Consider the following 15,716-nt stretch of genomic DNA (forward strand, 5'->3'; position numbering starts at 1 on the left):
ACAATTAGTTAAAAAACAATACAAACCTGAGCTCTCCAGCTTACGTACATGTCGAGAAAATGAGAAAATAACACTTCAACTTGATCGATGAATTTCCATTCATAAAATCCAAGCAGTTTGGCGTCTCCAGTACAACCTTTACGTCGACATCAAGTCGGAAATGTTGAGAAGAACAATGGCTTTGCTGAATAGGCCAAACTGGACCTGGAGGAGTTACAGAAAACAGCTCCTGTCCAATCCTCTCAAGCCGATGAAGTCCAATTCATGTGATCTCGGTGTTTCGCACCAGAATGCCCAGTGGTTGGAAAACGCCTTATGAGGGTGGAGAGGCCACTTTTGACACCCGCAATCAAAGAAACAAATCTTCTCTTTGCAAGACTCATTTGAGGATTTTTTAGATTCTTTTTTGTCACTTTTGACTCCCCTATAGCCCTGGTCCCAAACCTCTCGACTACATTTTTTGGGTCCATGTCGAGGGAAGGCCTGCAGTATCTGTCATCCAAAAACCAAGACCTCAAAGCTACTGTCATCCAGCACTTGGATCTCATGACAGAGGAATACCTATTTAGTGGTTGCTGCCTTCCTCCGCTGCCTAGAAGCCATGATTGCTGCTAAGGCAGGCTACATTAATGATTAAAAGAGTTTAGACACACATCTATTTATATAATTAATTTTTTTGAAGTCTAAATTACAAAGTGGTCAGATTTTAATGGACCACTCGGTATGTAGTTGCAGCCTGAAAGTTTTTATTTAAATTTTCAAAAGCTGTAACCATTCATTCTTGAAGATACGACATCTAAACATAAAATAATAAGCATTGATGATTTGTTGTCGAGTAATAAGTGTTGGTACTTGTTGGACTCGGAGGATCAATAACTGAGTAATTTTTGCTTGTTCTTGCTATTTATGGTGTTGGAGTTGTGGTAATTTCCTTCACCTCATAGCTGCTCGTAGCTAATTTAATTAAACTTTATGATAACAATGCTGCTCTTCTCCAAAACATTGTTCAAATGACAGGTGAGACCACTTTAAGTTTTGGTAATTTTTTTTTTTCAATACCCATTTGTTATATTTTTTTTACTATAGTTATATATTAATTATTTATAATTATTATATTTGTTACCTGGAGCCTCCGAACTTGAATATAAATTAAGAAGTTTATTTCTAGGAGAAATGTGAATATGTTAACAGTAGATACTTAAACTCTTAAAGATTTGAACTGAGGGTATAATAATTGGAATCCCACTTCAGAGTTAAAAATACATTCTCTTAAATATTGTATTTATTATATATGTAAGCTTAAAATGGAGAATTTTTTCAAGGTTTTTTTGGGAGGGTGTGTCTTAGATGACTTTGTCTGCATGGGATTTGTGCATTATAAAATTTGCAATATGCATTATTGGTTTATTTTTTTAGGATAAGCATGTGTTAATTAATGAACCAGGGCATGGGTTAATCAGTGTACCAGAAAAGGGGTTAAACAGTGGAACAGAGCATGTGCTAATCAGTGGACCAGAGCATGGGTTAACGAGTGGAGCAGAGCATGGGCTAATCAGTGGACCAGAGCATGAGTTAACAAGTGGACCAGGACATGGGTTAAACAGAACACATGGGTTAAACAAAGGAACAGGCCATGGGCTAAACAAAGGAACAGGCCATGGGTTAAACAAAGGAACAGGCCATGGGCTAAACAAAGGAACAGGCCATGGTCATCAGGCTCAATCTGGACATAACAATGGAGTAAGTAATTCTTTTATTTATTATAAACGATTATTTGTCAAAAACAATGATAATTTATTTTTTACAGAATTTCAGGATTCCATCTCCTCTTGTGTTTGATGTATGTACTCAATTTAATGATTTTCCTCTAGTTACAATCAGAGATATGAACTATATAAAACATTCTTTAATGATTTGAGAACAAGTCCAGAGGCTACTAGTACAAATCAAGTCTTAAGTTTTGCATAAAAGTTCAAGTCCTTGAATGTTTAAATACAGTCCAGTTTGAAACCTCATAAAATAAAAAGACTACTAAGAAATTACAGTGATTTTTGTGTCCAAGTCGAGTCTTAGCTTTAAATTCTAAGTCAAGTTTTTGATTGTGTGATCAAATCAAATAAAATTGTTCAAAGATCCACTCGAGTAGTATGTTTCGACTCCGAGTTCTTAACTCTATTTCAAGATATCTTTAATAGAAAACAAATTCAATTTATTCTGAATAATAGCAAATTTTATGCAATAATGATATACTAGTTATCAATTGAGTGTTGATTTTGCAAAATGGTTTTATTGTGAGCGATGCGTATTGCAAAGATAAGATTGTAGCCTCTTATTCTGTCTTATTTATATTTAAACTTATTGTCAATTTTTTTAGTTATTATTTACATTAAATTGCAAAACTTAGGACAAGGAGCCACTATGTCTCCTTTTAAGACAAGCACTGTATTTAGAATTTAATTTTACTAGACTCCAGCAAACTAATAAAAGTACTTTAATCAATTAATGTATAAATATGGCCTTGAAATGAGTCCGAAATAAATCAGAAGACCTGATTAAAATATTAAGGGACGGGGGGCATGTGAGCAAAGGCTTGATAAGAAATACTACTGTTTTAATTCATAACATATATTGTTTTATGTATTTTTCTAGGGACTCAATAATTATGGTTTAGAATATATATTTTTAGGCGATAATATTAAAAACTCTCAATTCTAAAGGTATTCAATGGATTATTATAAGTGGTGTAGTGCCAGTCTGTAATTATTTGGTCTAGTCCAGTTCAGTCATAATGGTCTTATTCGTCATAGAGTCCTTGACTGTCAGTACTAGAACTAAAAAATAATGGAAAAGCGTAGTTCAATGGACAAAGCGTACGGGAGAAATATTTCTTTGGAACTCAATATGTGTAGGGTACACCCTGTTCGTTCCTGGTGAAAGAAATATACTTTATGTATATGGACTTCAAAGAAGATTCCTAAGTTAGTTAGAGTAAATGTAATATTATAATATTTATAATAAGTGCAACTCCATCTGACCAATTAAGGGAACATTAAAAAAGAAATAAGTAATATTGATTGACGTCATCAAAGATAGAAGTTTATACGTTTGAGCACTAATATCTATGACCGAACTGCATTGGACCGTAGTTTTCAGTCTGAAATATGTACCGACACAACACTATTTATAGCTTTATTATGAAAATCAACTGTGTCAATTTCAAATTCATTTTTCAGAAATTAGTTGACGCTGCCTTCTTTGAGCATGGAAAGGTAAGGACTTTACATTTATCTACAGGGTGGTGCATATGTATTATTGCTTTTTCATAGTTTAAATTAAAAGTTTTTTACCATATAAGCAGTTGGTACTTATGAATTTTAAGCTTTAAAAACCATAACTTTGCTGGGTGTTTTGTCCAATACAGCGCAGCAACAACACTTCACATCCCTATCTGCGACTATATCTGTTGTAAACATGGGCATTTGTAATAATAATTATATCCATATCCTTTGAAAAAATACCATTGACTTTATCTTGTGGTTAATCCTTTCATTACAGTTTTTTCAAAATTTTCCTAGGATGCCAACTAAGGTGGAGCTTATTTTTTTTATTTGAGAAATGTTGTGCTTTGAGGGTCGTAAATTTTTCTTTTTAGGCTAAAAATATCGTATATTAATTTTGAGGGGTTTTCAAAACATTTAGAAGTGGCTCAACGGCTCTAAAGTTTTGAAATTTCACGATTTTTGTCAAAAAGGGTGTTTTGGCCTGAATATCGAATAGGCCCTTGGTGTTACAAAAACCTTGAAAAACAAGAAATTTGTTAGCATAATTTGCAAGCAAAAATATTTCATTATTTTTTTACATGCAGTTGGTTCTAATTGGTCAAAAAGAGCAAAGGCATGAGTTACATTTTTTTGCTATATGTCCATCTGTCTGATTATAAAAGAAAGGATATCCATATTTACAATTTATGTGTCCCAAATTATTAGACATGCTGAATTTATTACTTGAAGTAAATAGAACAGGTTATTTTAGGATTAATTTAATCTTTTTTCGACCTTTTTTGAATAAAGATACCTGATAAGCTCAATCCAATAAATAAATCTTAATTAAGGTATTAATAAATACTCATTGTGAAGACATTGACCTTTTTTGGTCTTGACAAGATACAAAAAGTCTTCATATTCAAATTTTAATAAATAAATTAAGTAATTGAACCTATTTTATTTTAAACTGGGATAACATTTTGAGCATTGCTATTTAGTTCAAATTTTTCATGACGTGTGTAGATCCATTTTTCATAATAAAGATTTTTTATTTCAGTTGAGAGCTAATTTTGTAATGCTAAAAACTCTTTTATATTAACTCTTTGATATTTTCCATCTGTTTGAACATTGGATGTCTCTGCTCAATGAACAAAGACATCAAATCTGTCTAGAATATAGCAAGTAAAGTACTTAAGAGAAATAATTTTTCAAATCCTTTTCATTCTCTTTTTTTGTCCTGAATTATTAAGTATCGTTTTAGTTTTTGCAATTTTCAAAACAAAGCAATGGCTAAAAACACTAGATCTAAAACAATATCATAATTACTGAATTGATTGGCAACAAATTATCTTTGCTGCGAATGGCTCTTTGACTATTTTTACAGAATTACATCAATTTGCAGAATAAATTTTGACATTTTGTCAAATATTACCATCCTCAAGATAGCTAAATTTTGGGACCGAGCCAGGATTCCAATTAAACATCATCAAGACTGTCAAAGCAAACTTAAATAGATTTTTCAACAATGGAGACTTCTGAAAAAAAAAAATAACGTAGATTAAAAACTCAACTCGATAAAGAAGCTGCCTTTGTTTCCTCCCTCGAAAATATTTTTCATATATCTCATACTAATGCTCTTAATAGAAACTCCGTATTAGAAAAGGATAGTATTTTCTTGTTAAGAACAGCTATAAAAAGGAGGGAAGGGAACTATTTCTGGTGTTGATAGAAATATTTATGTTAAGAAACAAATAGCAACCGAGAGAAATGACAAAACTGTGGCCAGGCTAAATAAATTAAGGCAATATCTATCATCAAGTAGCCCCTTGAACAACTCTTAATCAGTCAACTATATAAAGGAAAATTATGTGTTGATGAAAAAAAAGAAAAACAGAGATGCAGAAAAACAATAATGACTCCTACACTTGCGGTTACTCTTGATTGCACAAAAGTATTCGATACAAAAGCAGTATTCATATTAACCAAAACAGCCAAAGTGATGGGACAAAATATTAATGTACTTTCTCCGAACAGAGACACAATACGAAGAAAACAAGCTGAGTTCCGCAAGTCAAAGCTGAATAAATAAAGAATTACTTCCAAAGTAAATCCCTTTCTCATTATTCATTGGGATGGGAAAATGATTCCCGATCTCATAGGAGATGAGAAGGTCGCCCGACTCCCCATTTTTGATTTCAGTGAGATAAATTTAGAATTACAAGATGCACCAAAGTTTTCGTCCGGAACAGGTGATGCTCAAGCTAGTTCTACATTCGAGACCATTCCAGACTGGAAAATACTTAATCAAATTCAAGGCAGGTGCTTTGATACAACAAGTTCGAATACAGGTTGGACTGCTGCAGCTTGTGTTCTCCTTTAAAAAAAAACTAGAAAAAAACATTTTACTTCTCGCATGTAGACATAATTGGAACAGCATTACAGGCATGTTTTGTACCAACGTCTTCCCATCATGTTCAAATTTTCAAATGATGTCAAGAAAATGGTCATCCTTTAATAGTGCAAAATAACAATCTTTCTTATGTTAAATGGTTCGACAAACGTCATGAAAAATTTAAACTAAACAGCAATGCTCAGAAACTTTATCTGAGTCTAAAATACAATATGGTTCAATTACTTTATTTATTGATTAAAATTTGAATATGAAGACTTTTTGTATTAAGTAAAGACCAGAAACAGGTCAATGACTTCAAAATTTATTTGATGGATTTAGCTTATAAATTATCTTTACTCGAAAAAGGTCTTTCAAAAGGTCGAAAAAAGGTCAAATTTATCCTAACATAACCTGTTCTATCTACTTCAAGTAATGATTTCACCATTTCTAATAGTTTGGAACACATAAATAGTAAATATGGATATAATTTCTTTTACGATCAGACAGATGGAGATATACCAAAAATCTAAGTTATGGATCAATCAGCACCAACCCCTAGTAAAAAAATAATGAAATATTTTTGATTGCAAATTGATTAAACTAAATTTCTTGATGCTCAAGATTTGTTGTAACACCAAGAGCTTATTTTATATTCAGGTCAAAACACTGTATTTGACAAAAATCTTATAATTTCAAAACTTTAGAGCCGTTGAGCTACCTTTTAATTATTTTTCAGAAACATTAAAAACTTATACACGGTATCTTTAGTCTGAAAGGAAAAACTTACGACCCTCAGAGCTCAACATTTCTCAAATTTAAAAATAAGCTACTCTAACTAAGCATCTTCATTATTAGGTTAACTGTTGCTCTCAAAACTTCCATGTTTCTGTTCATCTTTATAATGGACATTGTTATATCCTCGCTGAGGAATCCTCTGCATCCGTATAAGGAGTATCATCCCCTCTCAATTGGCTTAAAAAACCCTTCATGCTCTTTCCCACCTCTAATACGTTTTTTGTTCGGCTAAACGGTCTGAATATCTTCTTTTAGGATGCAGGCAATTTTCTTATTTGAACGTTGCTCTAATATATAATCAATTATCCGTTGTGTACGCAGTGATTCCAATTTTCAGTTGTAGGAATGACTTTAAGGATTCTGTATTTCTGAGTGTTAAAGTTAAATTGGAAAAATGTGACAATAAATATATGCCCCCTATATTTTTTTTTAGCAGATTCTATTTTTCATTTCAATTTTTATTTTTAGAAGCCCCTTCCTCATCCGTACTATTCAAGTGGACCAATTATAAAGAAGAAGGTAAACAAGCATTTTTTAATTACTTTTATTTATTAATAAGGGTTGGAGATTAAGCATAAAATGAGAGGGCTTTAGATTCGTTTCATTTTTGATATCACGAGAAAAAAAAAAGAAGCTAATATTAACACAGCTAAATTAGCAGAGACTAGCGGAAAAAATCTCTGAACTCCGTTCATTTCTTTGCTTCTTTTACATTGTTACCCATAGACATGATTTTTTACCTAAGGATAAATGCTAAAACCACGTGACACATTGGCGACAGAGTAAACAACTTTTGCCCATCTTTCCACCAACATGAGCTATATTTTTAATTGCATTCACAGCGAAAAAAGAGGAATTAAAATGTCCCGAAGAAAAGTGACATCATCTGAGGTATCTTTAAAGGGGTATGTTGCAAAGAGGGAAAAAGTTATTTTTCGTAGCTAATTATATTAAGACAAAAGTTGATCACTATGTTGTCATTTCATTTAAGAAGACTAAGGTATGAGCGGATGATCGCAAAAAGAGTGAACGGTTCCATGTGTTGTTAAAAATATATAGCAACGCTTATTTTATAGAACCATATTTATGTCATGAATAATACAATTTTTGTTTTTAAATTGTGTTGTGTCGATTTGAAGAATTATTGACTCAACTCCAATTCGAAAAAACCCCGAATCGACTTCATATTTTATTGAATATCACCAAATCTCATGAAATATTTTGAGTTTCATAGTGTTGCATCCGTCATAAAGTGATTTGTACATTAATCATAATATCTAATGAGTTATGTGATTCTTCTAATGACAAATTAGACATACACCACGGTGTTATATCGAAATTTTTAAAATTATACTTACACAGAAAGTATTCTATTGAATATAAATGATTAAATAAGTAGTGTGAATTCATAGCTACTAGTGATGCGTAGTTTGGCTTTTTTGATCCTGCAGATTTGACCATAAAAATAGTGACAAAAACGCATAATACTTCATTATTATTTACAGAATATTTATAAATTTATTGACGAAATTGTGCAAAAACTTTTACCCATTATGCTTTTACTTTAGGATTTTTTTAGTATTGCTTAACTTTAAAAAATAACTTCCTTTATACCAATAATATAAAACTCTCTCTGACCCTTACGTTCAATATAAGTTTCCAAAACTTATGAGGGTTTTTACAATATATATATAAATATAAATTTGTGACATAGAAGCCTAAGACAAAGTGAAATTGTTTTGAGTTTATAAGCTATTGTGTCAGACCTGAGAGCTTTGATATAGCCGCACTTGTGTAGCAATAAATATTACTGTTAGAGGGTTAACAATATTAACTTCTAAGTGATAAACAAGCTGATTTTTGTAGGAAGATGATAAACTCAACTTACGAGCGACTGCAAGTCCCACGGCCTAAACATTATCCCCACATCTAAGTTTTTTTTTTTCTCCCTTTTTCCCATTTCAACTCATGTACTTGGTTCAATATATGATTCAATTCGACACCACATTATTTTTAACTGCTCAAGGCTATAGTAATAATTATTTTTATTCATTAGAGTGGAATTATCAAAGCTCCACTGAGGATTTCAAAATTGGAATAAATCATAACAAGGCACAAAATAGAGAATCAAAAGTACAAACAAAGAATGTTGATTTGCTAAAAGAACAATCAAATGAGAATGAAGCAAGCAAACGCCAAGGGACAGAAATGAATTTGGTAAGAGCGTCAATCTAGATGATGAACCGGATCATTTGTTCCCAAATGAAAGAAAACAATTGGTTGAGGAAGATAGTCTTGAGAAGTGAAAGAAAGTATCGCCATGTCTGTTAATTCAAGTGAAACGACGATTTTACCTGATATTAAAGAACAGTCTATTGGAATAAAATCATAACAAGTACCAAAATGGAGAATCAAAAGTACAAACAAAGAATGTTGATCTGCTAAAAGAACAGTCAAGTGAGAATGAAGCAAGCAAACGCCAAGGGGACAGAAAGTGAATTTGATAAGAGAGTCAATCTAGATGATGAACCGGATCATTTGTTCCCAAATGAAGAAAACAATTGGTTGAGGAAGATAGTCTTGGGGAAGTGAAAGAAAGTATCGCCATGTCTGTTATACAAGTGAAACGACGATTTTGCTCTGGATATTAAAGAACAGTTGATGGACAAAGTATCCAAATCTAAAATCAACTTTACTATAGAGAATAATGATACAGATTCAAGCACACCAAGGACAAAAGAAAATAACAATGGTAACATGAGCTTCAATATGGAAAAAATTCAATAAAAGATGCAGAAGTTAATGATGATTATACGGAATCAATGGTGCCAAAGGATGCATTTAAAATTGCAGAACTTTATGATGATGACACAGAAACAATATTACCAAACGATTCATTTAAGGATGCAGATGTTGATGGTGATTATACAGAATCAATGATACCACCAGATGAAGAATATCCTTTGGCTGAGGGAGATGGCCCAGTAAAGGATGGTAAAGAGTCAATGGTACCAAAAGATTCATTTAACAATGCAAAAGTTGATGATAACACAGAACCAATGGTACCACTAGACGAAGAACATCCATTGGTTGAGGAAGATGGACCAGTAGAGGATGAACCAGAATCCATGCCACCAAACGATGCATTTAACGATGAAGTAGTTGATGATGAAACAAAGTCAATGGTACCAAAGGATTCATTTAACAATGTAGAAGTTGATGATTACACAGAACCAATGGTACCAATAGATGAAGAACATCCATTGGCTGAGGAAGATGGACCTGTAGAGGATGAACCAGAATCAATGCCATCGAACGATGCATTTAACGATGAAGAAGTTGATGATAAAACAGAGTCAATGGTACCAAAGGATTCATTTAACAATGCAAAAGTTGATGATAACACAGAACCAATGCTACCCCTAGATGAAGAACATCCACTGGCTGAGGAAGATGGACCTGTAGAGGATGAACCAGAATCAATGCCATCGAACGATGCATTTAACGATGAAGAAGTTGATGATAAAACAGAGTCAATGGTACCAAAGGATTCATTTAACAATGCAGAAGTTGATGATAACACAGAACCAATGGTACCACTAGATGAAGAACATCCATTGGTTAAGGGAGATGGCCCGGCAGAGGATGATGCAGAATCAATGCCACCAAACGATTCATTTAACGATGAAGAAGTTGAAGATGCTACTGAGTCAATGTTACCAAACGATTCATTGAACAATGCAGAAGTTGATGATAACACAGAACCAATGGTACCACTAGATGAAGAACATCCATTGGTTAAGGGAGATGGCCCAGTAGAGGATGATGCAGAATCAATGCCACCAAACGATTCATTTAACGATGAAGTAGTTGATGATGCCACAGAGTCAATGGTACCGAACGATTCATTTAACAATGCAGGTTGATGATCACAAGGAGTCAATAGTACCTCTAGATGAAAGAAAATCTTTGGGTAAGGAAGATGATTCCGTTGATAACAACAGAGAACCAATGTCACCACCAGATGAAGAATATCCATTGGCCGAGGAAGATTATGGCCGAGGTGAGGCATTCCTGAATTCACTTGACGAGGAAAAGAAATAATGTCCCTTTAGTAAGGATGACATATCTAAATCAGAATCATTTATAATGACGAATGGTCCTGATAGGTTGCCCAGTGAAGACGAATATGTGAGTAACGATTCAAATTATATACATAATTAATAGGCTAAGTAATATTCAGTTAATTGTCAGCATTTTGATGAAAATTGGTTTAATCTAATGATTGGTTGTCGAGCTATTTATATGCAATTTTGGAAAAATTGTGTTGTACGCAAAATTTCAAATTTTTGACCTTCCGATTAAATTTCAACAAACTAATATTTCAAAAAGGTAGAAATATATGAAAAATATTATAATTTAAACATATTACTATTCTAGTGCGAGTGCCCACCATAACTCGCAGTTTTTATATATCTACAATAAACGTACAACTGATTTTTTTTATCTATTTTTTTTTCCAAAATGACGCACTGAGATTTAACTAAATGCATTAGTTGTTACTGTGACTAGAAATATTTGCCTCAGGAATTTTAGTTCTGGTAATTTTGCCTGGGAATTTTTGCTCTGGTAGTTTCGCCCCATATACATATATTAAAGAATAAATATATTTTCATGCTTTTTCACTTCAAGACCTTTCGCAATTCATTTTTTTACATACACAACTTTGTCAAATGAATTCAACAGGGCTTCTCAAAATCAATCTTTCAGGATTTAAGTTCCAGAGCTTTTTATTAAGTCCGTCCAACTTCCTAAGACAAGGCGAGAGTATGTCGCCTGGTGATTTAGATGGAAGTAACGCGGTAAGATGAGCTATACATGTTTGTCCATAACGGCACTTATTGTAAAAGCTGAGAATATATGCTTGGGCAGCATTAGAAAGTTTCCATCGCAAGCCCAATACATGTAATTAACGAAGTTGAGAATCTTACCTTTCTTAAAAGATAAATATACGATCGAAATGGAAAGCAAAAATGCACTACAATGAGTTCAAGTGTAGAAAGACCCGTTTTAAAAACTTAAATTGTACGTGAGAAGATATATATTTTTATGATAATAGATGTATAAACATCCTACAACTATTGTTACATTGTTATTTTTTAGATCAAGTAGTCATAAGTTTTTCAGATATAAAGCGCAACTCCGAAATGACGACTTAACAAACATTCAGACAGACAAACAAACTTTATAGTATTATATTAGGTTGTTTTCGATCCATGGTCATTATACTATCTTGCAACCTTTATTTAAAAAAGAGTAAATGTCAAAAATATTATACAATTATGTATTAAATTTGACATTGCCAATCAAGGCTAACTTAGAATTTTGATAAAAATAGATATGGTTTTAAATGTTATCATTGAATACAAGATAAGTAAATATAAAAAAGGATGATTTTTTTTATAGATATTTCTACTATATTTATGAATATGACGTTTTAAATTGACAATTTTTCTTAAATAGACAGAAATAAATGTTCATAATTAATTTACATTTACATAAAATGGTAGATGAGAAACAATTAAAATTAGATACAATTTAACCCACGAGGTCTAATTCAAGATCTAAGGGCTAGAGGGTACACTGTATGTGTTTGCCCTTACGTCATACTTTCTCTTTTTGGTGCATGGACAAAACGTCGACTGACAAAATGTCGAATGGACAGAACGTCGAAGAGACAAAACGTCGATCATACAAACTTCTACCGACACAATGTTGACCCTAGAATATAAAATAAAGGGCCCTTACACATACACCCACTAACACAAACTCCTATTGAAACTACATGTGAAGGTCCTTCTATACAACCCGAATTTTAGGGCCGAGTGTGCCGTCGGACCCCAAAATGGGAGAAACCCTGCGTTACTACTTATATTTAACCCAGATTTTGGGCCCCCAAAATTTGAGGCTGTTTTTGGTTTCATCTCGTTTTGGGAAACGGGATGTACCCGTTGGAGGGTTAGGGTGAGAGAGGGCCTTTAAAAGTAATTTAATTAACAGTGATAGATTGCATCTCATTTTGGGACCTGGCGGTACCCCAATAGCCCCAAATTTTTTAGGTATATTGTTTTAGTTCAGACCAGTTCTAATAGTTTTTTGGACCGGGCCTTAAGACTGTCGGACCATCGGTATGTCACAACCAAGAACTAATTTAAAAAAAAAATAATAATAAAGTTGAGTAATGTCACCAAGGACTGAACTTTATAAGTTTTTAGGTCTGATATACAGGACTTAACTGGACTGGACTGACACAACCACCATATGGGAAACCTAATTATATTTGAGCTAATAATGAGACTTTATAAATCTGGTAGATCCCAGACTTCCACATGTAAACTCAAGTATTCACGCCTTTAATTCAAAATTGTAAATAAGATTTTTTTTTAATACAAATAATAATATTTTATTTTCATATCAATTCTATACTTTAAAAAAATGTACTTCAGAAGATAAACAATAAATCATCACTACCATGGTCCATTGTCAAATAATTGAAATAATAATTTATTGCCCCAAGTGTTGCAAATACATGATATTATATCTAATATATTAACAAGGAAGTGAGTACGAGTACCTACAACCAACCATTGATTATACAATAGGAGTTAGAGTTGAACTTTTAATCTTTTGGCATAAGAAATATATGCAACAATTGACCCTCACGCCTTGTTCCGGAACAAAGACATGTTTATATAATCAACAAAGATACATAAAATGCAATTGAAATACATACTTGTGTGATTGCAATAATATGTAGTATGAATTACTGCCCGTCAACAGGGGAAGGTGGATATATTTTTCTTTTTCGAAAGATAAATGATCGTTTTAGTTTTTAGGAACGGTCTAAACCATTTTATTTTATATGCGACCGATGCAGGTCAAACTTTTTTATAAGACCAAAATTTTTATCTGTAACTGTGCTTCGTCTATAATCTTGTATCTTGCACAGTTCATTTCACGTCTTTTGACTAAGATTCATCTAATTTAATTTAATAGAAGTCAATATTTCGGACAAAGTTATAAATTTTTTTTAGATTGAACAAGAAACATATTCTCATTAACCCTTTTGAAATGATAAATATTGAAAGTAAAATATGAAACAATGTAGCCCAATAGACAACTTGCTTGGGGGATATTATTATCTTGAACTCAATGTGCATAGGTTCTCGCCCCGGTTGTTCCTAAAGCAGGAAATATAATTTATAAATAAATTCTTCAAAGAAGATTCCTAGCGTAGTTTGAAGTAAATATAATACTATATAATGTTTATTTATAGTTAAGCAGTGCAACTCCATCTGACCAACTAAAGGAACATTTAAAAAAGCAGAAAGTCATATTTACAAGATGATAACTAGAAATTGATATAGTTTATTTGAATAGATCATATGTTCGGAATCAATTGAAGGCTTTATATTATAATTAAAACTCGTCAGTATTTAAACTTAGCCCACAAATTTAACTACAAAGCCTATTAAATATTTAAAGGATGTAAAAAAGCAATATTTTTAGCTTGTTGACATAAAATGAAGCGCATATGATTTTCCTAAAATCTGTCTTATTCAATGAATTATAAGTTATCGTCAAAAAATATTCAGATTAATTTTTGAATGTGTCGCAAATTGCATTTAAAATATGATAAAATCATTGTTACATGGATATATTAGAAATTGATTGACTTTATGTGAATAGCCATATCATGATCAAATGAAGTATCTGAACTTTAGTTAATTTTCTTGGTTACCTAAACCTATTCCAAAAATTTGTATACTTTACCTATTTTTGACATAAAAGTTTCTATAAAATATCGGACTATATTTAAATAAGATATGTAAAAAAATGACTATATATATTTCATATTTTTTTTAATTTTGTTCAATATAGTTTTTGTATAAATATTTTCTTCTTCTAGGAGGCTTTAAACCAAGGACCTCAACCCAATGTACAAAGTGACTTCAGTCCAGATGATAATAAGGAGGAATAAAAACAATTCGTGTTGACTGATAAATATTCGAAAATATATTTGTATTTGGAAATAAATAAATCCTCTTTTTAACCTAAATTTTAAATAATTTTCTCAAAAATATACAATTATCATACGGTTGTAAAATAAATAACCTATTGTGAGACTTGAACTTGAGGCTTTCGACTCAACTTGAACTCAGGTCTCCCCTTGGAAAACTTACGACTCGATTTGATCACACAATCCAAAACTCAAAATTTGATCTGAACTCGAAAGCTAAAACTCACGACTTGACTCGGTCTCAAAAGGCATTTCCATTTTTGCTTTAGATACAAAGTAATCTATATTTTATGAGGACTTGCACTGGACTTGATAAAAATATTACAAGATTTTAACTTGTGAACTAAAACCTTCAAAATGAACTGGGAATTAGAGTATACGGACTTTTTCCTACCCTTTGTAGGTACTAATATGTGTTTTAGGAGTAGGATGGGGCGGAATTGTAGATTGGAGTGAGTTTGTAAGCAGCAAAACCAAACTCACGTGGCGAAACGAAAATCACTTGATCAATATTTTCCAGAGAAATTTTATAAGGAGCTGTTAAGTAGGTTTAGTCTTATCATTGGGATATGATGGGAAATCCTGGTAATAACCAAAGTTTTGTTTAAAGAAAGTGTCGGTCATGTGTGATAGAATGAGAAAATGTGGTTTAAGCAGTCACTGTCTATGTAATGTGTAAAGATATCAATACACTTGCGTAATAAATGTAAAATTGAATGAAAATAATTAACTACTACAAATTTTCTGGAGAAGTAAATAATTGGAGTTACACTGATTAACTATAAGTATAACATTATGGTGTTACAACGAATCCGTTGGAATGTCTTTGAAAGTCCATATACAGAAATGATATTTCCTTCGCTACGAATAACTGGGATTCAAATCATGAGATTATTTTTTCATGAGAACGCTTCCATTGAGCTACGTTGCCTCATTTCAATTATTACTTTGTGAAATAATAAATACATATATTACAAAATAAGTTCTTTATTAGATATGGTATGGGGCAGGAGCAGGCTTATATACGAGAGCGGATTTCAATGAATCAGGCTTGGGTTCAAACTTTGACTAAGTTAGAGTAACATCATATGTGACATCAGCAACGAATCCATCACAGTCATCTGCGGTGTAAGTAACAGTTTGGAGACAACCATTGGGCAGATCAACTTGATAGGATCCAGCTACT

The 15,716-nt window shown here is 32.3% G+C and overlaps 1 protein-coding gene and 1 long non-coding RNA gene across 2 annotated transcripts; both read left to right on the forward strand.

Moving 5' to 3' along the window:
- Positions 1 to 1,613: 1,613 nt before the first annotated feature.
- On the forward strand, positions 1,614 to 2,716 carry LOC121116451 (uncharacterized). The gene is made up of 3 exons (XR_005863862.2): positions 1,614 to 1,740; positions 1,808 to 1,840; positions 2,650 to 2,716. It is a non-coding gene; the product is annotated as an uncharacterized lncRNA (long non-coding RNA).
- Positions 2,717 to 9,099: 6,383 nt separating this feature from the next.
- On the forward strand, positions 9,100 to 14,542 carry LOC121116578 (uncharacterized). Its single transcript, XM_071893952.1, has 3 exons — positions 9,100 to 10,019; positions 10,372 to 10,641; positions 14,420 to 14,542. Exons 1-2 carry the CDS (start codon positions 9,273 to 9,275, stop codon positions 10,552 to 10,554), a joined length of 930 nt encoding a protein of 309 aa, XP_071750053.1. The 5' UTR covers positions 9,100 to 9,272; the 3' UTR covers positions 10,555 to 10,641; positions 14,420 to 14,542.
- The last annotated feature ends 1,174 nt before the right edge of the window (positions 14,543 to 15,716 follow it).

Source organism: Lepeophtheirus salmonis, unplaced genomic scaffold (assembly GCF_016086655.4).
Source record: "Lepeophtheirus salmonis unplaced genomic scaffold, UVic_Lsal_1.4 unplaced_contig_650_pilon, whole genome shotgun sequence".
NCBI lineage: Eukaryota > Metazoa > Arthropoda > Copepoda > Siphonostomatoida > Caligidae > Lepeophtheirus > Lepeophtheirus salmonis.